A 23,040-nucleotide genomic window follows, 5' to 3' on the forward strand; every position below is an offset into this window, starting at 1 on the left:
TGTGTTACACCTACCGTCTTCTCTGGCATGTGGATCTTGGCCTGGACCACCAGGTTTTCTAGGGGAGTGCGGAGGATTTCCGGAACCTGGAAGGTGGGCATCCTGTCCAGGCGGCTGCGGGGGAAAAGGTGGTAGGCAAAGCCCGACTGGCAGCGGCCAGCGCGCCCTCGCCTCTGGATAACATTCGATTTGGAGACCCACACTGTCTCCAGGCAGGAAACCTGGGGAGAAAACAGGAGTTGCTCGTCTGGCATGTGGATTGGCTCGGCTAAGCCTCACTTCCTCTCTAGGGCCAACTGGCACCAAAAATCCTTTTGCGGAGAATGTCGCCCCAAAGTGGGATCAGAGCAAGAAGTGCCGTGTCCCCAGTTGCCCCAGAAGAGACCATGTTGCATATGGAGTGGAAGTCCTGCTTGGCCTCATACATAATGAAGTGCAATCCAGAACTCAAAAGGACAGTGCTCTGAAGGGGGGGGGGGGGGCATAACAAGAAACTGGAATTGAATGTTTTCCTCCCACCTCTTTCTCTGAAAAGACATCCAAGAAATGGGGAATACCCTGACCGCAGATAATTTTCCAACATGAAAACTTGATACATTACGAAAAGTTATGAATTGCATACAGTTCCCGATCACTGAGGAAGCTTTGTTGACTCTTACTAGTTTCCACATATTGAACAGAACTTGTGAATTAAAAGAAAAGCTTTGGAAATAGTGAGCATACTACTATCACCAGCAAGGGAAGTCTGCATTGGGTTGTTGTAGGTTTTTTGGGCTATATGGCCATGTTCTAGAGGCATTCTCTCCTGACATTTCGTCTGCATCTATGGCAGGCATCCTCAGAGGTTGTGAAGTCTGCATTATCTGTAATTGTGTTAAATGACCTGTTTAGGCAATTAATCCAGCCTGCAATTTTTGTGTTTCTGTGCCTTCTGGTTGTTGGGATTCAACACTGCCCAAGTCTCAAGTCCTCAATGAGGAGAAATTAGAATTAGAATAGTCTAAAGGTTTCCTTTCCCCCATGTCTCCTGTATGACAGTTGGGAGTATATCTTTTTCTTCTCTCTCCTCCCTTTCTGCTCTCATTCTGATCGGATGTGTAGAATGGAAACTTTTCTACTGCAAGCCTTTTTAAATCTGTCTTTTGCTTCTTACATTTGAGTATGTGCTGTGTGCTTTGAAATCTCTCTCTGCGTGTGTGTCAGAGAGATGTAGGGATTGGTGTTTTTTCTATCTTTTGAAACGGTAAAAGAGAGGAGTGTTAAGAGTAGCTCAGACCCAGTTATTTACCATTGAGAAATGTAGTTATTGTTTATTATCGATATAAATAAAAATGTAATGTTCGTTTGTGGGATTAACATAATTCAAAAACCACTGGGGGACTTGCTGCCAAATTTGGCCACAAGACACCTACTAACCCAAGGAGTGACCATCACTAAAAAAAAAAATGGATTTTATCATTTGGGAGTTGTAGTTGCTGGGATTTACAGTTAACCTACAATCAAAGAGCATTCTGAACCCCACCAATGATGGAATTGAACCAAATGTGGCACACAGGACTCCCATGACCAACAGAAAACACTAAAAGGGTTTGGTGGGCATTGACCTTGAGTTTGGGAGTTGTAGTTCACCTACATCCAGAGAGCACTGTGGACTCAAACAATGATAGATCTGGACCAAACTTGGGCATATTCGATATGCCCAAATATGAACACAGATGGAGTTTGGGGAAAATAGACATTCACATTTGGGAGTAGCAGGTATTGGGATTTATAGTTCACCTACAATCAAAGAGCATTCTGAACCCCACCAATGACAGAATTGGGGCAAACTTCCCACATAGAACCCCCATGACCAACCGAAAATACTTAAGGCCATCCAGTCCAATTCCCTTCACCAGGACAAGAAAAGGTAATCAAAACCCTCCTGACAAAGAGCCATCCAGCTCTAGATAGATATATATGATTCACACACAGAGAGATATAGTATCATAGATTTGAAAGGGACCCCTAAAGAAGGACAATTCTATGTTGCATATTCCAGAGTAGACACACCAGACACTCTCCACATCAACACTGATAAAGAAACAGCAAGAAATACTGTTTACCCACAAGCATCAAGACATTACATAGATTAGAAACCAACACTTTCCCATTACTTTATTTTCCAGATAACCAGGCTGGGCCACAGCAATGCATGGCAGGGGGTGGCTAGTTGTAAATTGTGATTTTTTAAAGACAGGACTCTGCATTTTTGCCTGTCTAAGCTCCAAATTCTTTTCAGTCACATCTCACGGCACTTTGTGCTTTGCTCACTAGTGAGCTGAATACTCAACTTTTGTATCCTGCTTGTTTTTGGATGCTCTGCTATATTTTGGGTAGTTTTCCCTAACACTGATTACAACCCTCCACCCACTAGTTCACCTGGAAGGCTGAATTCTATTTCCTGTTGTTGGATTGGGCAAAAGATACTCATCATACACAGGGCACTCTGCTTATCCCTGCTAGAAAGTCCTTCTCACTCTCCAACAAAGCTTTGTTAGATACTGTTCTGAACATCAATTTCCCATACCCCTTTCTCCCAGGTCAAAATATAAATACTTCCTGACTGTGAGAGCCGTTCAGCAGTGGAACGCTCTGCCCCAGAGTGTGGTGGAGGCTCCTTCTTTGGAAGCTTTTAAACAGAGGCTGGATGGCCATCTGTCAGGGATGATTTGAATGCAATATTCCTGCTTCTTGGCAGAATGGGGTTGGACTGGATGGCCCATGAGGTCTCTTCCAACTCTTTGATTCTATGAAATATGTATCTTTGAGCAGAAGCTAGCTTCCATACACCTGAAGAAGTGGACTGCAAACTGTGAAAGCTTATGTCAAATGAAACATTAAAGATGGCTACTTTCACTGCAATAGGCTAACAGGGCTGCTGCCCATCTGCTCCTGCCTCCAGGTTTCTGTCAGGCAACTCCTGGGGGCAAGAAAAAGCCTGAGAAGCCCCTCAGTTGAGCGCCAGGAGGTGGCCGCCCACCTTGGTCTTGAGGTCATAACGCTCCTCCTTGTGGGTCCCGCTGTCCACAACGTGCACAATGTCGTTGATGGTGATGGAGGTCTCCGCAATGTTAGTGGCCAGGACGATCTTCCGCACCCCGGGCGGCGGTCGTGGGAAGATGCTCTGTTGGTCCATCATGGGGATGTTGGAATGAACTAATGGGGGGAAAGGGGGTTGAAGGCGGTCAGCATCTTTCCCCATCCCCTTCAGGGGGAGCCTCAAGCGTTATTCCTTGAGTGAGGCCCTTTTTGAGGTTGTTGGGCCTTAACACTCCATTGCCTTGGCTTTGCAAGGGCGCAGGCGTATTCCCCGCCCCACAGAAAACAGGAGCAGCCCCCTGACCTGGTAAGACAAGGTAGCGGCTGTTGTGAGACCCCAGAGACTCCAAGAGGCGCTGCTGGACCCCTTTGATCTCCTGCCAGCCAGGAAGGAAGCAAAGGATGCCGCCTGCAACAAAGAGGAAGAGGAAGGAGCAGCATTAATCTAATATTCTTATCTTCCTTCTTATAGAAAACCTAGGGTGGCATGCAAAGGGTGCCCACAGAGTGCCCCAATATTATCTATCTATTTGTTTACTATACATATTTATATTCTGCCTTTCTCCATCCCAACGGGGACTCAAGGTAGCAACAATTAAATGATTTAGCAACAATGTACAGTTTAAATAAACATTTAAATTAAATTAAGATCAAAATTGAAATGCATTAAAACATTTCAAAACATAACAGTTACTATAATCCCATGGTATCTGCAAACATAAGCCAGGTAATTCTAGTAATCACTGCAGATAACTCCAATCTGTCTATTGCACTACAGGTCTTCTCCGAAGGCTTGACTCCCAGAGTCATGTTTTCACTCTCTTTCTGAAGGTCAGGAGGGAGGGGTCTGATATAGCATCCCTGGGGAGGGAATTCCACAGCTGAGGGGCCACCACTGAAAAGGCCCTGTCTCTCATTCCCACCAATTGTGGGTCCAGCCTCCCCGGACGATCTTAATCTCAGAGATGGTTTATAGGGGAAGATACCTTTGGACAGGCGGGCTGGGCTGGAACTATTTAGGGTTTTATAGGCCAAAACCAGAACTTTGAATTGTGCTTGGTAGTAGGCTGGCAGTCAGTGGAGCTGATGCAACAGGGGGTTGTATGCTCCCTGTATGTTGCTCCAGTGAGCAATCTGGCTGCTACCCATTGGACTAATTGAAGTTTCCAAACACTCTTGTAACGCATTGCAATAATCTATTCGGGATGTAAACAGACCATGGACCGCTGTGGCCAAGTCTGACTTCCCAAGGTACGGGTGCAAGTGGCGCACAAGATTTAATTGTGCAAAAACTCCCCTGGCCACTGCCAAGAGCTGGGGTTCCAGGCTCAGCAATGAGTCCAGGAGGACTCCCAAGCTGCGAATCTGCGTCTTCAGGGGGAGTGTAACACCATCCAACACAGGCTGTAACCCTATACCCTGTTGGCCTTACGACTGACCAGGAGGACCTCTGTCCTGTCTGGATTCAATTCCAATTTATTTGTCCTCATCCAGACCAGCACAGCTGCCAAGCGCCGGTTCAGAACCTGAACAGCCTCCTTAGCAGCAGGTGGAAAGGAGTTGAACGTCATCTATGTACAAATGACATCGATATGGGTCAGAGGAAATGGCACTAAGCTTCAGAAACTTTGCAGTTGCAAGGTTTCTAAGGTCTTTATCCTCACCTTCTGATTTAGGCTCAGGTCACAAGACCCTAGGTCTTCTTCTATTCCCCCTTCTCTTCTCCTGCTCAGGTGACAAACAGCACCAGCAGAACTTCAAAATCTGGCCCATTTCCTTTATGCCCCCAGGCTAGAGAGGTTTTTATCACACTCCTCTGTCTTAAGTGATTTTTTAAAAACTGGCTAACAACAACAACTTTATTTTTCTATCTCGTTGTCATTATTGGTTTTTAAATCTTACTGTGATATTGTCTATGTGTGAGTTATATTAATTGTATTATTTATGTTGCTTATTCCCTGTTGTTTTATTGATGTCTTGTTGGGCTTGGCCTCATGCAAGCCGCTCCGAGTCCCTTGGGGAGATGGTGGCGAGGTATAAATAAAATTGTTGTTGTTGCTATTATGATTATCTCCCCGAAGCGACTCGGGGCGGCTTACAGATGGCACAAAGTGCCTAAAAACAAACATAAAAGTGAACACAATATAAAATACAATAAAATAAAACACATATAAATCATCAATTCAGACTCAATCAAGCTGCGATCCTCTAATCATGACAGTAAATTACTGGCACCATGGCTGGGCTGTAAACATTGGAATCAAATAAGTGTCAGTTGCATTAACTGAGAGAAGGCATGGGATAAGTGTAGGATGTGTGACCACTACGCAGGAGAACTAGTGGCTACATATCCTCAAAGGCTTGATTGAAGAGTCACCACCACCCATGAGACATCTGAGGACGTTAGCGCCTACTTTTGGTAACTTGGTGAAGCCGACGGACCAGCCAAGAAAGAGGATGAGCAGAACTGGAGACAACATTGCTGGCACCTACCTGGTTCTCCATGGGTATCGATCTGAAGGATAAGGTCTGTGATCAGTTCCAGGTCGAGGACACACTCCTCGTCTGATTGCTGAAAAAAGGGGGAGCAAAGACTGTTGGGTGAGTTGGCTTATTAAGAGAAAACTCTCCCCATAAACATACAGCTGAATAGCTTAGCAACAGCAGCAATGTGACCCAGCATCAGTAACCCAAAGGGATAAAAAGAACAAAAACACACAGACCAATGTTATCTCTTCCATAGGAGGCTTTGCTCTGTAGCATAATAATATGGTTGCACTATTTACAAGAATCAAGTTTCTACAACACAAATAAACAAATATACAGTAGCTTTACACTCAGCAGCCTTCACACTGGAGCTTTCTAACATGAGGCTTCTCTCACACAGATTTACCTCACACTCCTCAGAACGACACTAGCTTTGGCCCACTAACTCTAACAGGCTTCGGCCTACTCACTCTCCTCAGGACAACACTAACTTTGGCCGACGAACTCTAACAGGCTTCAGCCTACTCACTCTCCTCAGGACGACACTAACTTTGGCCAAAAGACACCAATAGGCTTTGTCCTACTCACACTCCTCAGGACAACACTAGCTTTGGCCTACTGACTCTAACAGGTTTCAGCCTACACACTCTCCTCAGGACAACATTAGCTTTGGCCCACTCACTCTAACAGGTTTCAGCCTACACACTCTCCTCAGGACAACATTAGCTTTGGCCTACTGACTCTAACAGGTTTCAGCCTACACACACTCCTCAGGACGACACTAGCTTTGGCCCACTCACTCTAACAGGCTTCAGCCTACTTCCTCTCCTCAGGATGACACTAGCTTTGGCCCACTGACTTTAACAGGCTTTGTCCTACTCACACTCTTCAGGACGACATGAGCTTTGGCCTATAGACTCTAACAGGGTTTGGACTACTCACTCTCCTCAGGACAACACTAGCTTTGCCCAACTGACTCTAACAGGCTTCAGCCTACTCACACTCCTCAGGAGGACACGAGGTTTGGGCCACTAACTCTAACAGGCTTCGCCCTACTTGCTCTCCTCAGGACGACACTAGCTTTGGCCAACTGACACCAATAGGCTTTGTCCTACTCACACTCTTCAGGATGACACTAGCTTTGGCCCACTAACTCTAACAGCTTCGGCCTATTAACTCTCCTCTGGACAACCCTGGCTTTGGCCCACTAACTCTAACAGGCTTTGACCTACTCACTCTCCTCAGGACCACACTAGCTTTGGCCAACTGACTCTAATAGGCTTGTCCTACTCACATTCCTCAGGATGACCCTGGCTTTGGCCACTAACAGGTTTCAGCCTACTCACTCTCCTCAGGACAACACTAGCTTTAGCCCACTGACTCTAATAGGCTTTTGTCCTACTCACACTCTTCAGGACGACACGAGCTTTGGACTACAGACTCTAATAGGCTTTGGACTACTCACTGTCCTCAGGATGACACTAGCTTTGCCCAACTGACTCTACCAGGCTTCGGCCTACACCCTCTCCTCAGGACAACACTAGCTTTGGCCCACTGACTCTAACATACTTCGACCAACTAAATCTTTCAGTCCTTGACTCACACTTTTGTAATCAAAAATACCCAGGCAATATTTCTGACTAAGATTTGGTCTGACAACCAGGAACGGAGGACCCAGAGAAAGACTGAGCTTTCCTGGACAACCCCAGAAGGCCTGGTCTTGCTCTGTGTGGAGGAATTCGAGAAGGCACCTTTCTCAAAACAGTACAACAGGAAAGAGAGGGGGGTGACCAAGACAGACAGGTGTCACAAGCTCACCTTGATCTCATAGTGCCGGTGCCGGTAGCGCCCCAGCATGTTCATGATCTCCTCCAGGTAGTACTCCTTGACCGGGTACATGAAGCCCGGCACCTTGACCACAGGACAGTCCCCAAAGTACTGAGAGAAGCGCTGGTTGTCCCCCGTGGCGCTCATCAGCACCAGCCGGAGGTTGGGGTTCTGCTTCTGGACGCCCTTCAGCAGGATGAGCAGGAAGTCGGTGTTGACGTCCCGCTCGTGGACCTCGTCCACAATCACGTGGCTGACCCCCTCCAGCCGAGGGTTGCCTTGCAGCTTGCGCAGGAGGATGCCCACCGTGCAGAAGAGCAGGGCCCCTCCCCGGGCGGGGGGCTTGCTCTCCAGCCGCACCTGGTAGCCCACGTTCTTCCGCATGTTGGGGCCCAGCTCCTGGGCCACTCTTTGGGCCACGGAGATGGCGCTGATCCGCCGGGGCTGTGTGATGATCATGTTGCACTGGGCCCCCCGCCCGTCCAGGATGTAGTTCTCCAGCATGAGCTGGGGGATGCGGGTGGTCTTACCGCAGCCTGTGTCCCCGGCAATCACCACCACAGGGTTCTGCTCCACGGCCGAGAGGATAGTGTCCCGGTGGGAGTCCACGGGAAGTGCGTGGCTCTCCTGCCAGGAGGAGCCCCTCCGCTTCCAGAGAGCCAGGAGGTTCTGGCTGAGGCGCACCTCTTCCGACTCGGACATGGGGAAGTAGGTCTTGCCCGTGATGGCGTCGCTCAGGGAGCCCGACTCCTTGCTCAGGTTCATCATGTCATCCGCCAGCCGCGGCCGGGATTCTCGGGCATCCACAGGGAACTGGGAATGAGTAGAGAGTCAAGTGGGAATTTATTTTTGGTGTTACGCCCCTGTGGCATACTTCCATAGACCATAGGTATTATAATGGTTCTTAACACCAGGGACTTAAATCAAGAAATAGTTTTCTAAGATCTACAGAGACACTCACTGGAACACCTCAGCAAGTGAGAGTCCAAAAGTGGCAGGTTCAAACCCAGAACCTCAACCAATGGCTGATACCCAATGAGAGACTCCCCCTGGGCACACAGAAGACTGGGCGACTTGGAAGGCACTGAACAGACTGCGCTCTGGCCCCACGACATGCAGAGCCAATCTTAAAAAATGGGGCCACAAAGTGGAATCCACGACATGCGAGTGCGGAGAAGAGCAAACTACTGACCATCTGCTGCAATACAACCTGAGCCCTGCCACATGCACAATGGAGGACCTTCTTGCGGCAACACCAGAGGCACTCCAAGTGGCCAGATACTGGCCAAAGGACATTTAATCAACTACCAAGCTTGCAAATTTTGTGTTTTGTCTGTTTGTTTTGTTCTGTTAGAAATGTAATACAATTGTCTAGTTGCCTGACACGATAAATAAATAAATAACACCAGGGAGGTAAGCAGAGGGCAAAAGGGAGCATGCTCAAATCTCTGGTGGGAAAGACAAAGGAAAAGCAATGGCCTTCTTGTTGGTGGCCCCCTCAGCTCTGGAACTCTCCTCCTAGGGAGGCTCAAACATCCCGCTCCTTACTGTCCTTCCAGAAGGAGGTAAAGACAGCCAACAGCTTTTCCTTCTCCAAGAGATTGCAAAAATGTCTCTCCCATCCAGCATTTTGATTCAAAATACCATATATAAGCTGAGACACCTAATTTTACCACAAAAAACCTGGGAAAATATATTGACTTAAAAATGGAAAATGCAGCTTATACTGGTAAATTTCAAAATAAAAATAGATACCAATAAAATGAGACATACGTAAGTTAAATGGTTTTGAACATTTACATAAAAGTGTAATTTAAGAAAGGACTCTCCAACTCTGATTAAACCATTATTCTAACCTTCTTCAATGTAAATGTGCTTTTGTATCCTTCCAATAATAATACAGAGTAAATTAATAAATTTAATAATAATAATAGAATAAAATAATGGAAATATAATAATAACAGTAATAGAGTAAAATAAATATAATAAAAACAATAGAATAAAGTAATAAAGTTAATAAGAATAATAAAGTAAAATGATAAATGTAATAGAGTAAAACAATAAATGTAATAATAGAGTAAAATAATAAATGTAATAAGAATAATAGAGTAAAACAATAAATGTAATAATAATAAAGTAAAATAATAAATGTAATAATAGAGTAAAACAATAAATGTAATAAGAGTAAAACAATAAATGTAATAATAATACAGTAAAATAATAAATGTAATAACAATTATAAAGTAAAATAATAAATGTAATAATACAGTAAAATAATAAATGTAATAATAATTATAAAGTAAAATAATAAATGAAATAATAAATAGAGTAAAACAATAAATGTAATAATAATTACAATAATAATAAATAGAAAATAATGCATGTAATAATAAAAAACAGAGTAAAATAATAAATGTAATAAAACAATAATAATAAGAGAGTAAAATAATAAATAACTTTGACTAGAGTATAAGCCGAGGGAGGCTTTTTCAGCCTAGAACAAGGGCTGAAAAACTGGGCTTATACTCAAGGAGACATTTTTCTTCACTGACCAAAGCTGTGCTATTAATCAGCATTGTCAGTGAATTTATCCTGGGAAGTTTGTGGGTGTTTGTGAACATTTCATGGCATCACATCAGATCAGCCAAGTCAGGTTGGCCAAGTTTACAACCACTTGAAAACTTTTCCTAAGATGGTGAAAACTTTTCCTGGAACTACAAGAAACTGCTTCTCCCTGTAACCTATACACATTCATCCTTTGGATCGATGCATATGTACACAACCCGCTTGACTCTCCCAAGTTGGGAAGGCCACCAACACGACTTTTGATACGAGCAAGGCTTACGTGATTCAGGTAGTTCTCAATCTTGCGCAGCGTTGCCTCAGGGACTTTGATGTGGCAGGGTTTCCTCTGGTTCTCGCCCAGTTCCCGGAGGGAAGTCATGTTGTACATGGCATGGCTGAGAGGGTTGTTGTTCTTGTCCACTAAACCAAGACTCTATAAGGGAGAGAGCGCAGAGTGAGGTTGGAAGATGGACAGAAGCTGAAGTGATGGCACAACCCACTCTCGCCTGGAGGAAAGACACTTGGCAAATAATAAGCTGGCATTGAAATGCTACGTCTTCCTATACGACTACCTGAAATCATCAGCAGAAGCCCTATTACATGTCCCACTACCCAAGGGCACACAGGTGACAAAGCTTTCTGTGCAGTCAATCCACTCTCAGTGAACGCTTTCATCCCCTGTGACTTCCCAGAAAGCAGTGAAGACTGTATTGTTTTTCATAATCTCGTCCTTAAAATGAGAAGTGGCTGTTCCAGCTGTTTTAACTCTCTGATAAAAGTAAACATGAAGAGTCTGTGCATTTCTAGCTTTCTCACCTGTCACTCTGTAGATCGGGCATGGGCAAACTTTGGCCCTCCAGGTGTTTTGGACTCCAACTCTCACAATTCCTAGCAGCTTAAGCGGCTGAGGGGGTAAAGGAAAGGGTCTGAGTCTTGGAGATCAGCCTGTGATTGTGTTTCAGGATCAGGGTGCTTTGGATGTGGGGAATGATGTGAATGAGGTTCAAGATGAATTTCAATATGGCGATGGTTTGGTCAGGGATATTGATGCAGAGAATGACCGGGAGACCCTTGTAGTCTACCATGAGAATGTCCCTGAGGGGTGTGGGGATGCACCTGCAGAAATTAATGAGCAAATAGATAACGAACCAAGAGATCAAATAGATAACGAGCCAAGAGATAAACGAGAAGAGTTCCGTCAAAACAGGAGGGCTATGCAAAGGCTTAGGCGATCTGCCAGGCTTCGGCAGAAAACAGTAACAAAGCCTCAACTAAAGAGAAACCAATTTCCGACCACTAGTGACCTAGCTAACGAGGGGATAAAAGTCTCAAGTTTGGGATATGTAGTCAGATGAAGCATCATTTAGAATCACGCCAAGTTCTCATCCTTGTTTTATGGAAACCTTGCTTTAAAGTTTAATGCTAAGATATTTTACGTTCATGGTTTTGGATTCCTATAGTTCATGATTGTTTACCCAAGCCTTGGATCAATGTATTCCTGATTTTTTGGATTGTATTGGAGATGTGTGGACTTTGCTTTTATGGACGTTGCTGAACTCTACCTTGAACTAATTTGTTCCTGCTTATCTTCTTACCTAATTGGATTTACCTATTTCTTTAGAGTGCTTTTTTACTTTGCTGCTTTTTACTTATCTTCAATAAAAGGATTGTTTTTTTCCTATTCAACGTGTGGTGTTTAAAGTCAGAGGGTTATTCCTGTTCTGGAGTGCAACACTGAGACTGTTAGGAATTGTGGGAGTTGGAGTCCAAAACACCTGGAGTGCCAAAGTTTGCTCATGCCTGTTAGAGATCTTGTCAAAGTGTAATATTAAAGTGACAAGCAGAGAGGAGCATACAAAGGTTGCCCTTCATTGCTGAGTTACAGGATGGAGGTGCTCTCCCTGTTTAGGCCAAGCCAGCTCTTCACCTTCAGCTTCTGGCAGGCCAAAGCAGCTGCTTTGTTCTCCGCCTCCACCTTGCGGCGTCCCTTGGCGGCAAAGGTCATGGGACAGGGCCAGCGCAGCGTCAGCTTGCAGATCTTCGTCTTGGTGCCCACCGTCCGGAACTGCATGTACTCCTGGAGACAAAGGGACAGGTCAGCAGGAGGCCCTTGGAAGACAGGTCTTTCTGCTCTGCTAATCACATCTCATCAAACAACTGGGAATAGTGGAACTATTTATTTATTTACTGTATTTATTTACTTTCTCAGCCCATAGGCAACTCAATGCGGTTAACAGGATAAAATTCAATGCTTACAATATCATAAATGCAATTAAAAACATAACATATAATAAAAATTAAACATATCAATAAAATATAAATTAATAGTGTCGCCTTGTTAAATACTTTGTCTGGTCTCAGTGTCATCATTCCATTTTCCTATGTCAGTTACTCCTATGTCAGTCCCTCTAGAGCAGTGGTTCCCAACCTGTGGTTTCCCAGGTGTTTTGGCCTACAACTCCCAGAAATCCCAGTCAGTTTACCAGCTGTTGAAGTTGAAGGCCAAAACATCAGCCGGCCTGAGTCCCTCCCCGGAGGTGAGAAGACCGGGGTATAAAAACTCTAAATAAATCAATAAATCTGGGGACCCACAGGTTGAGAACCATTGCTCTAAAAGATTTATTTTATTATTTATTTTATTTACTACATTTATATACCGCCCCTCTCAGCCCACAGCAACTCGGAGCGGTTTACAGTCAATATCAAAGACATAAAATAGAATTTAAAAACAATCAATTTAAATAGAAAACCAAAATCAATAAATAACATATATCAGTTTGAGTCTCCTAGTTAAAAGCATTATTCAATAACATCGCCGAGTTGTTCCGTTTGTGTGTCTTTACCAGGTTGGTTAACAAGATGATTCAATGGTGAAGCAACTCACCTTGACTGTGGATGAGGAAGTGGCAATCTGAATCACTTGAGCCAGGAGGTTTTTGGGCAGGGGAAACTGGGACAAGGCCCGCAAGGCTGTGGTGTCATCTGTCATTTCAATAGAAAACCCATCTCTGCAGGAGAAGAGGGGGGAAAGCAGGTAAGTCAGTGTCGACAGAATTACATAGAGAATTATTACTGCTTACATCCCTTAAGGATAACCAAACAACTTATTCTCATGCACAACTGCATTAAGGGACTTACACCCTTGCTTAATTACTGGCAGCTCAGTTTGAGTTGGGGCCTGTATATATTTTTATTTATTTATTTCGAACACTTGTACCCTGCCCTTCTCAACCACCTGGAAGGGGCCTGAGGCTGTTAGGAATTGTGGGAGTTGAAGTCCAAAACACCCGGAGGGCCCAAGTTTGCCCATACCTCTTCCAAGGTCATATTTTTAGTCAACAACATTATGTCACAAATTCACTTCAAACCTGACTTGTGAAACTGCAAGTTGCTTCTGGTGTGAGAGAATCAGCCGTCTGCAAGGATGTTGCGTAGGGGATGTCCAGATGTGTTACCATCCTGTGGGAGGCTTCTCTCATGTCCCTGCATGGGAAGCTGGGGCTGACAAGTGGGAGCTCACTCCGTCTCGCAGATTCGAACCGCCTACCATTCAGGTCAGCAGTTCAGGCGGCACAAGGATTTAACCCATTGTGCCACCATGGCTACTTCCTTCATTGCTACCCTTCCAGGTTCTAGTTTCCTTACAATGTCTTTCTATACAGAAGGATATATTAAATTTCCCCATTTTTCTAAGTCATTTTTTATTCCTTTCCAGGCTTTTTTCACAGTTGTTCTGAATTAAGTAATTTTTCTTTGTGATTGTGACTCACAAATATTTAATCTCCTTTATTTCTACTTGGAATTTTGGAAAAGTAGTCAAATCATTGTCCTTCTGAGGCAGGCCTGGGCAAATGTGGGCCCTTCAGTTGTTTAGGACTTCAAATCCCACAATTCCTAACAGTCTCAGGCCCTTTCCTTTCCCCGCTGAGCCGCTTAAAAATACACAATAAAATACATAATAAACAAGAAATCAATTATAAATAGTTAAAACACTAAACAATACAATTAGAAACTACTAAGAAGTACCACTTTAGTGGCCATTATTAGCCAAAAACTAATTGACTGCTCCATCAAACTTATCCATAATCCATTTCCAAGCCATTGCCAATCTTGTTATTGTCGTTGTCCACTTAATTACCCGAAGGCCAGATCCCACATCCAGGTTTTTAACTTTTTTCTAAAGGTGAGGAGGGATGTAGATGACCTAATTTCCCCGGGGAGTGAGTTCCATAGACGGGGGGCTACCACCGAGAAGGCCCTGTCCTCGTCCCCGCTAAGCATGTTTGAGACAAAGGCAGGGCCAAAAGCAGGGCCTACCCAGAAGACCTTAAACTCCGAGGTGGGTTTGTAGAAGGAGATACGTTCGGGCAGGTACGCTGGACCGGAGCCGTATAGGGTTTTATAGGTGCAGACCAGCACTTTGAATTGTGCTCAGAATTGGATCGGCAGCCAATGGAGCTGACATAGCAGGGGGGTGGTCTGCTCCCTGTATGATGCTCCAGTTAGTAATCTGGCTGCAGCCCATTTGACTAATTGAAGTTTCCAAACAGTCTTCAAAGGCAACCCCACGTAGAGTGCATTGCAGTAATCTATTCAGGATGTGACAAGAGCATGGACCATTGTGGCCAGATCAGACTTCCCAAGGTACGGGCGCAACTGGTGCACAAGTTTTAATTGTGCAAAAGCTCTCCTGGCCACTGCCGAGACCTCGGGTTCCAGGCTCAGCAATGAGTCCAGGATCACTCCCATGCTGTGAAGCTGCGTCTTCAGGGAGAGTGTCACCCCGTCAAGCACAGGCTGTAACCTTATGACCTGTTTGGCCTTGCGACTGACCAGTAGGACCTCTGTCTTGTCTGGATTCAGTTTCAATTTATTAGCTCTCACCCAGTCCGACACAGCAGCCAAGCACCGGTTCTGGGACCAGGTAACGGGTGGAAAGGAGTGACAGATTTGGATGTCATCTGCATAGAGATAACATCTCATTCCAAAACTCCGGATGATCTCCCCCAGCGGCTTGTAGAGAGAATTGAACCCTGTGGGACTCCACAAAACAATGGTTGTGGGGTTGAACAGGTGTCACCCAGTAAGTTATTTCATTTTATTTATTTATTTATTTCGCGCATTTCTACCCCGCCCTTCTCAACCCCCTAGGGCAGTGGTTCTCAACCTGGGGGTCGGGACCCCCAGAGGGGTCATGAGGGAGTGTCAGAGGGGTCACTAAGGACCATCAGAAATCACAGTATTTTCTGTTGGTCATGGGGGTTCAGTGTGGGAAGTTTGGCCCAATTCTATCATTGGTGGAGTTCACAATGCTCTTTGATTGTAGGTGAACTATAAATCCCAGCAACTACAACTCCCAAAATGTCAAGGACTATTTTCCCCAGACTCCACCAGTGGTCACATTTGGTCATATTGAGTATTCGTGCCAAGTTTAGTCCAAATCAATCATTGTTTGAGTTCACAATGGTCTCTGAAGGAAGACAAACTACAACTCCAAAACTCAAGGTCAATATCCACCAAACCCCTCCAGTATTTTCTGTTGGTCATGGGAGTTCTGTGTACCAAGTTTGGCCCAATTCTATCATTGGTGGGGTTCAGAATGCTCTTTGATTGTAGGTGAACTATAAATCCCAGCAACTACAACTCCCAAATGGCAAAATCAACCCTGCCCCCCAACCCCACCAGTATTCAAATTTGGGCATATCAGTCCAGTGAATAAAAATACATCCTGCATATCAGATATTTACATTATGATTCATAACAGTAGCAAAATGACTGTTATGAAGTAGCAACTAAAATAATTTTATGGTTGGGAGTCACCACAACATGCGGAATTGTATTAAGGGGTCACAGCATGAGGAAGGTTGAGAACCACTGCCCTAGGGGGAACTCAGGGCGGCTTCCAGCCGGCACATATTCGATGCCTACAATTCAACACAACAAAATACACAACCACAGTAATTATAAAAAGTTAAAACATTAAATTAATACAATAAAATCTCATAGAAAAAGCCGGCCTGGTGGCCATCGTTTCGCCGAGTTCTGTAATTCGTAAGTCCATTCAGCTTATCATAATCTGTTTCCAAAACTCATGCCGTCATTGTCCTTGTCAGTCTGCCAGATTACCCAAAGGCCTGGTCCCATATCCATGTTTTTAATTTCCTCCTGAAAGAGAGGAGAGGGATGACGATAATCTAATTTCCCCGGGGAGTGAATTCCACAGGTGGGGAGCCACCACCGAGAAGGCCCTGTCCCTTGTCCCCACCAGCCTCGTTTGTGACAAGGCCAGGGCTGAGAGCAGGGCCTCTCCAGAAGATCTTAAACTCTGAGGTGAGACGTAGAAGGAGATAAGTTTGGACAGGTACACTGGGCCAGAGCCGTATAGGGTTTTATTGGTCAAGACCAGCACTTTGAATTGTGCTTGGAACTGGATCGGCAGCCAGTGGAGCTGACATAGCAGGAGAGTGGTATGCTCCCTGTATGACGCTCCGGTGAGTAGTCTGGCTGCCACCCATAACATCTGGGATCATTTCTCAAGGAAGGACTGGGGCCACTGCAGAACAGTGCCCCCAAGTCCCATATCTGCGTGGCGTCTCAGGAGGATATCTTGAGGACAGGTTCAAAAAGTGGGGTATCAGATGTAGGCTGAATGTAAACAGGGGAAAGGAAACTGCATAAGACGAGGTGCCGATTTCCCGTGCCCAGGCACACTTGCTCCTACCCAGTCTGCAAGACAGAAGTAGTCTTCTTGGTTTTTGTTTTTCTCTTGGCAGCCATCGGGTCTAACCCAGTCTTCGGCTGTTGGCTAAAAAGTGAGATGCAAGCTGACATTCTTAACATAGTGCTGCGTGAGAATACATGTTGGGCAACATGGGCGCCCAATGAAGTCAGACTGAGTGGGGGGCAACTCATCAGGTCTACTGAAGGAAAGGCAGTTAAAGGCTGTTACAAGTCACAGTTTGTGTCACAGTGACTTCCAGAATTTCTGGGATATTCTAGAACACAGCCAATATTATTCAGTCCCTGTGCATTGCATCAAGGTGAAGGTTGCATTTGTAAACAGTCACAGTGCCAACTCAAATCCTAGATTTCTGTTGCCCAGTACTAGAGTGTCAGTTCTAACTGCGAGTGGTAGCTTTCCTCAATTCCAGGCAAGATTATTTCCAAGCACTGAGATCCCTGGCATTACTTGGTGGATTCCCTCTGCTAAGATTCGCCAGTCAGATGAGACTGCTTGCTCAGGGTTGAGTGACCATGGAAACAGCTTTGATCCTCTGTGCTTCCATTTAGGGCAGTACTGTATATACTCGAGTATAAGCCTAGTTTTTCAGCCATTTTTTTAGGCTGAAAAACTCCCCCTCGGCTTAAACTCGAGTCAAGGTTATTTATTGTTTTACTCTATAATTATTATTATTATTATTATTGCATTTATCATTTTACTCTATTATTATACATTATTTTACTGTATAATTGTTGTTATTGCTACATTCTTTTATTTTACTTTTTTTTATTATTGTTACTTATACATTTATTATGTTTATTTATTTATTTATTTACTTCATTTTTATACCGCATTTTTCAGCCCTTAGCAGGCGACTCAATGCGGTTTACAGTGCAATTAAAACACGACAGTACAACAACAGGATCGGCGACGTTGATCCACAACAATTAACGATCAGACAGGACAAATCAACAAACAACATATATAGCGTCTTAATTGAAATCGGATCCGTTCTCATAGTCGTCGTGCCGTTCCTATGTTCCATTTACCGACTTCCTTAATTAGTTGCATTGCTTAGCCAAACGCTTGTTCGTACAGCCAGGTCTTGACCATTCTCTGAAACGTCAGCAACGAAGGTGCCTGTCTGATGTCTGCCGGCAAGGCATTCCATAGCCGAGGGGCCACCACTGAGAAGGCCCTGTCTCTCGTCCCCGCCAAGCGCGCCTGTGACGCAGGCGGGATCGAGAGCAGGGCCTCCCCAGACGATCTTAATGTTACTCTATTATTATTGGAAGGATACGTAAGCACATTTACATTGAAGAAGGTAAATAATCATTTAATCAGAGTTGGACAGTCTTATCTTAAAATACCATTTTTGTAAATATTCAAAAATATATAACCTACCGATTCCTCGATTAATGTAATTTAATTGGTATCTATTTCTATTTTGCAATTTAGCCGTAGCGGCTGCATTTCCCACCCTCGGCTTATACTCAAGTCAATCAGTCTTCTCAGTTTTTTGTGCTAAAATGAGGTGCCTCGGCTTATATTCGGGTCGGCTTATAATCGAGTATATACAGTAGTTCCCAACCTTATTTTGACCAGGGTCCACTCTCCAATTTATTATTTATTTATTTACGACGTTTATATGCCGCCCTTCTCACCCCGAAGGGGACTCAGAGTGGCTTACAAGTAAAAAAGTAAATACAATATATTATTATTATTATCATAACACAATATTAATATTATATATTACTTTGTACTTTAAGATTATAGTGTAATATTATTAGTACTATTACATTTAATATAGAATATATAATTATGATATCATTTTATTATTACTAGTAGTATATTTTATTACATTATAATATTATCAATATTATATGTATATACAATATAATATAATATAATCTATATATATAAAAATGTAATGTTCGTTTGTGGGAATAACAGAACTCAAAAACCAGTGGACCAATTGACACCAAATTTGGACAGCATACACCTAACAACCCAACGTATGTCCTTCACTCAAAAAAAATTGATTTTGTCATTTGGGAGTTGTAGTTGCTGGAATTTATAGTTCACCTACAATCAAAGAGCATTCTGAACTCCACCAATGATGGAATTGAACCAAACATGATACACAGGACTCCCATGACCAACAGAAAACACTAGAAGGGTTTGGTGGGCATTGACCTTGAGTTTGGGAGTTGTAGTTCACCTACATCCAGAGAGCACTGTTGACTCAACAAGGATGGATCTGGACCAAACTTGGCAGTAATATTCCATATGCCCAAATATGAACTCAGATGGGGTCTGGGGGAAATGGACCCTGACATTTGGGAGTTGTAGTTACTGGGATTTATAGTTCACCTACAATCAAAGAGCATTCTGAACCCCACCAACGACAAAATTGAGCCAAACTTCCCACACAGAACCCCCATGAGCAACAGAAAATACTTAAGGCCATCCAGTCCAACTCCCTTCACCAGGGAAAGAAAACGTAATCAAAGCCCTCCTGACAAAGAGTCATCCAGCCATAGATATAGATAGATAGATAGATAGATAGATAGATATGATTCACACCCACACAGATATAGTAGCATAGATTTGAAAGGGACCCCTACAGAAGGGCAATGTTCCAGAGTATGCAAACCAGATACTCTCCACATCAACACCGACAAAGAAACAGCAAGAAGTGCTGTTTACTCACAAGCATAAAGAAATTACATATATCAGAAACCAACACTTTTTGATTACTTTATTTTCCAGATCACCAGACTGGGCCACAGCAACGCCTGGCAGGGGATGGGTAGTATAATATAATATTATAATCACAGCGCAGGAGACAAGATGGGACTGCCTTTCTGGCCCCTCTCTTCATTCTGATCTCAGAGCAGGGGGGGGGGACTCCCAACAGATGATACTAAATACACAATAAAGCTTATTTTTTATGGATCATGCTAATTTTCCCCTATATCATTCCAGTTGGTTTTTTTTTACTCTGCATGTCTGCTACCCATCCCTCTACTGAGTCCAAGTCCATCCAGGGGAGGAAATAAGCATGAAAGGGATAAGCAGTGATTTCTGATGGGTACACAGAGATGATTCTGCAGAGTACATTCTCATGGAAGTGCCACTGTAGTAGCACGTGGCAGGGATTGTCTTGATCTTGCCTCCAAAAGCTCTGAAGTGTGGCTGGGTGATTCCAGAAGGGGTTGTGGAAAGGGGTCTTCCACCACCTTGAAACTAACTGAGAGAACAAAGTTGACAGCAAAAGCATTCATAGACTAAGTCTACTTCTTCACACTTAAGTTTACAAAATCTCATGCTCCCTGAACTTCGTTCTCTCTGTTAGTATCGCAGATGCTAAAAGATCCCTTTGCATACTGATATTCCAGATTAACACTGCTACATCTTTGATTTCTGCTCAGAAGGTGTAGTTCAAGAGAGGTTGCTCATGAGAGAAAAAATGTGGGCTGTAAGACTGTGTCCACACCGCCTACCAGCAGATTCCAACCCCAACATTAGAACCAAAGGGTTATGAATCAGTTTTAGGCCAACTTTAGATTCAGTTTGGTTATTTGGGGTACTGATACAGAAAATTGCATTGGATAGACCACATCAGCTCTAGTTTCTGATACAGAACATCTACCATCTGTTAGTCGCCATCTGCTTGCCCACAGAAACCATATTTAATAAGCCTCGGCACTATAAGAGGGTTTTGTGAGACCAGTTGCGCTCGTTGCAACGTTGTAGCAACGGTGAGACTGCGGACCATATTTTCGTTATTGCAGACCACTGGTGGTCTATGGACCATAGGTTGGGAACCACTGATTTAGGAAGAGAAAACAATATAGAGAGGGCTGGGTTGCGGGCTGGGTTGCAGGCTGAGAAGAAGTGCTAGAAAGCGCATACATTAAAGTAAAGACCTCCCATGACATTAAGTCTAGTCGTGTCCGACTCAGGGGGGGGGGGGGGGGTTGAAGAGCTGGCGTTGTATGTAGACACCTCCAAGGTCATGTTGGAGTGCCGTTACATTAAAGTACAGGTGAGGAAAATCAGGTAATTATGGTAAGAGAACACATGTATACATTTGGCACATTTTTGCTGCCCTCAAACCCTTTTAATTGACCTGGTCCCTTCCTTTTGAAAAAGAGGACTCTGTTGGGTCTAAAACAGCTGAGAGATGGTGAAAAATATACTCAATTGTCCCTCAACCACCCAATGAGGAATTGGGACCCCTTTGGTTTTCAAAATCTTTTTCAAGGGTTGCAGATGACTGTGGCCCTCCAAGGTCTCCTGGGGGAGAAATGCAACCCCCTAATAGTTGACAACTGCTCACCCCAACATTAAAGGCTGATGAACTTGAGGGTCATAGAATAATAAAAAGGACTCTTAAGTAAAGATGTAGTCATTTTGTGCTAAAGGGTTTACACTTATGCAATGATTTCTCAACTTACGTCCCTCTTCAATTCTATGTCCGTAACTCACTGAAAACGAAAGCGCCATGCAACACAACAGGCCCACTGAAATCAGCCACGCCTGGAAAATTGTCCCCTGCCTGCCCGCTTTCATGCTCATGCACCTACCTGACGTCTCTGGGCGGGGTGCGGGCCCCTGGACGCGTCATGGACAGGTAGTCGGAAACGTCGATGGTGTCCTCCTCCAGCTCCCCCTCCTCCAGCTCACCTTCCTCCAGTTCCCCCTCCTCCAGCTCTTCCTTCCTGATGGGTTTCGGCAGCCGGCTGTGCTCCAGCGGCTGGATGGGTTCGTCGGGCTCCATCCGCCTCCAGCAGGTGGACAAGTCGGCCAGGGAAGGGCCGGACTTGGAGCGCCAGCGGCCCTCAGGGCACCACCTCTCTTCAGGGCAGCCCAGCTGCTCAGCAAGGATGCGGTACCTGGCGGCATCAAAGAGCTCGTTCCTGGGCCCCAACAAACCCCAGCCCTGCAGGGAAAGCGAGCGGCAAATGGTCAAGATCCCCAAAGGGACATATGGGTTTGGGTGAGGGAGAAGGAGTGCGCATTGGAAACATTTAACAGCAGCCAGGTGAAATGGAAACATTTCTGTAGGCTTCTCTAAACCTCTGTGTGTCTGTAGGAACTCTTTAATGAAGAGTCCCCTAGCTACTGCCTTCATTGTATCTGTAGGGACACTCTAGAGAGGGGCACGCAATTCACTTGCTCTCATATGACATCACTAGTCACTGGTTCTTTCTGGGCACAATTCAAAGCTGTAAAACCTATGGCGCTTAGGTCCAGACTATTTAAAAGACCTCAGACCATGGCACTAATTAGTATTATAATACAAATTAAAAAACATTGTATATTAGCCTAAAGATGGAGAGTTGATAGTATTAGAAGATAAAATCAGGAAAAATAGTAAAAGAATTAGAGGAAATTTGGGAAATAAATGGGCTTATAAACAAAAGACCCTCCCCAGAAATGTACACCAGAGTAGACCTCTTGTCGTGGTGTAACCCAGCACCAGCAGCCACAAAATGATCAATAGAACAAAAATTCACAGACCTATTTCTTACTTCCTTTGGGAGCTTTTTTCTTGTAACAAAAACAATATAGTTTCAGCACTTACAAAATAAAGTCTCTTTTAACTCAAATAAATTCATTGCTCTTCATTCCTTGCTTCTTTGCTCATTGGGTTCTGTTCCCACACTGGCTTTTCTTGCACGCAGGGATGTCGCTTCAGCTTTGCTCTTTACACAGGATGCAAACACAGGATCCTTACCCAGAGGCTTAAACACATAGCCTCTAACTCACAGGCTTCTCACACAAGGGCTGATCACAGTCACACCTGCTTATATCACCACCTTACTGGTTTTGCTTAGTCACTGCAATTTAACTCTTTCAGTGCTTGACTAATATTTTTGTAATTAAAACTACATTGTTAAATTTCAATACTTCTGAGGAACAACACAATAAGAGTAACAATAACAAAAAAACACAAAAATGCTGATTCTTGTTGTATGGCTGGTTCTTTTCACAGATATGACTGCATTTCCTCCTCATAATACCTAATTGGTCCCTGGATGTCTACACCCTTACTACTTGCTAGACCAGGCCGAGAAGCTACTAAGAAAGGGAAATCAAGGCTATGCCACAAAAGCTAGGCACAATCAACCCATCAACAGGGCTGGGAAAGGAAGGACTGCCCCTGCTCACCTTGAAGAGCTGGCAAGCGGCTGCTGCAGCCTGCCGTTCGGCATCAATCTTCTTGGTCCCATAGCCTTCCACCTCCACATTCTTTGGCCACTTGATGAGCAGCGTGACTTTCTGTTAGAAGGAAGAAAAGAGTAAGGACTTAGCCTGACTGTTTTTACACCTGGGGTCAGTTTTCCTTT

At 44.3% G+C, this 23,040-nt stretch overlaps 1 protein-coding gene across 4 annotated transcripts in view; it reads right to left on the bottom strand.

The window, feature by feature from the left end:
* Window positions 1-23,040, bottom strand: part of DHX30 (DExH-box helicase 30) — a 60,256-nt gene that overhangs the window by 14,918 nt on the left and 22,298 nt on the right. For all 4 annotated transcript variants that reach the window (XM_060782732.2, XM_060782731.2, XM_060782730.2 and 1 more), the window contains 10 exons: window positions 22,862-22,972; window positions 21,274-21,629; window positions 12,845-12,968; window positions 11,888-12,037; window positions 10,241-10,393; window positions 7,387-8,208; window positions 5,575-5,653; window positions 3,386-3,490; window positions 3,023-3,198; window positions 15-221 (listed from right to left, as the gene is read on the bottom strand). In XM_060782732.2, coding sequence (XP_060638715.1) covers window positions 15-221; window positions 3,023-3,198; window positions 3,386-3,490; window positions 5,575-5,653; window positions 7,387-8,208; window positions 10,241-10,393; window positions 11,888-12,037; window positions 12,845-12,968; window positions 21,274-21,629; window positions 22,862-22,972 — 2,283 coding nt within the window. The remainder of the gene's footprint in view (window positions 1-14; window positions 222-3,022; window positions 3,199-3,385; window positions 3,491-5,574; window positions 5,654-7,386; window positions 8,209-10,240; window positions 10,394-11,887; window positions 12,038-12,844; window positions 12,969-21,273; window positions 21,630-22,861; window positions 22,973-23,040) is intronic.

This window comes from Anolis sagrei, chromosome 6, assembly GCF_037176765.1.
Source record: "Anolis sagrei isolate rAnoSag1 chromosome 6, rAnoSag1.mat, whole genome shotgun sequence".
NCBI lineage: Eukaryota > Metazoa > Chordata > Lepidosauria > Squamata > Dactyloidae > Anolis > Anolis sagrei.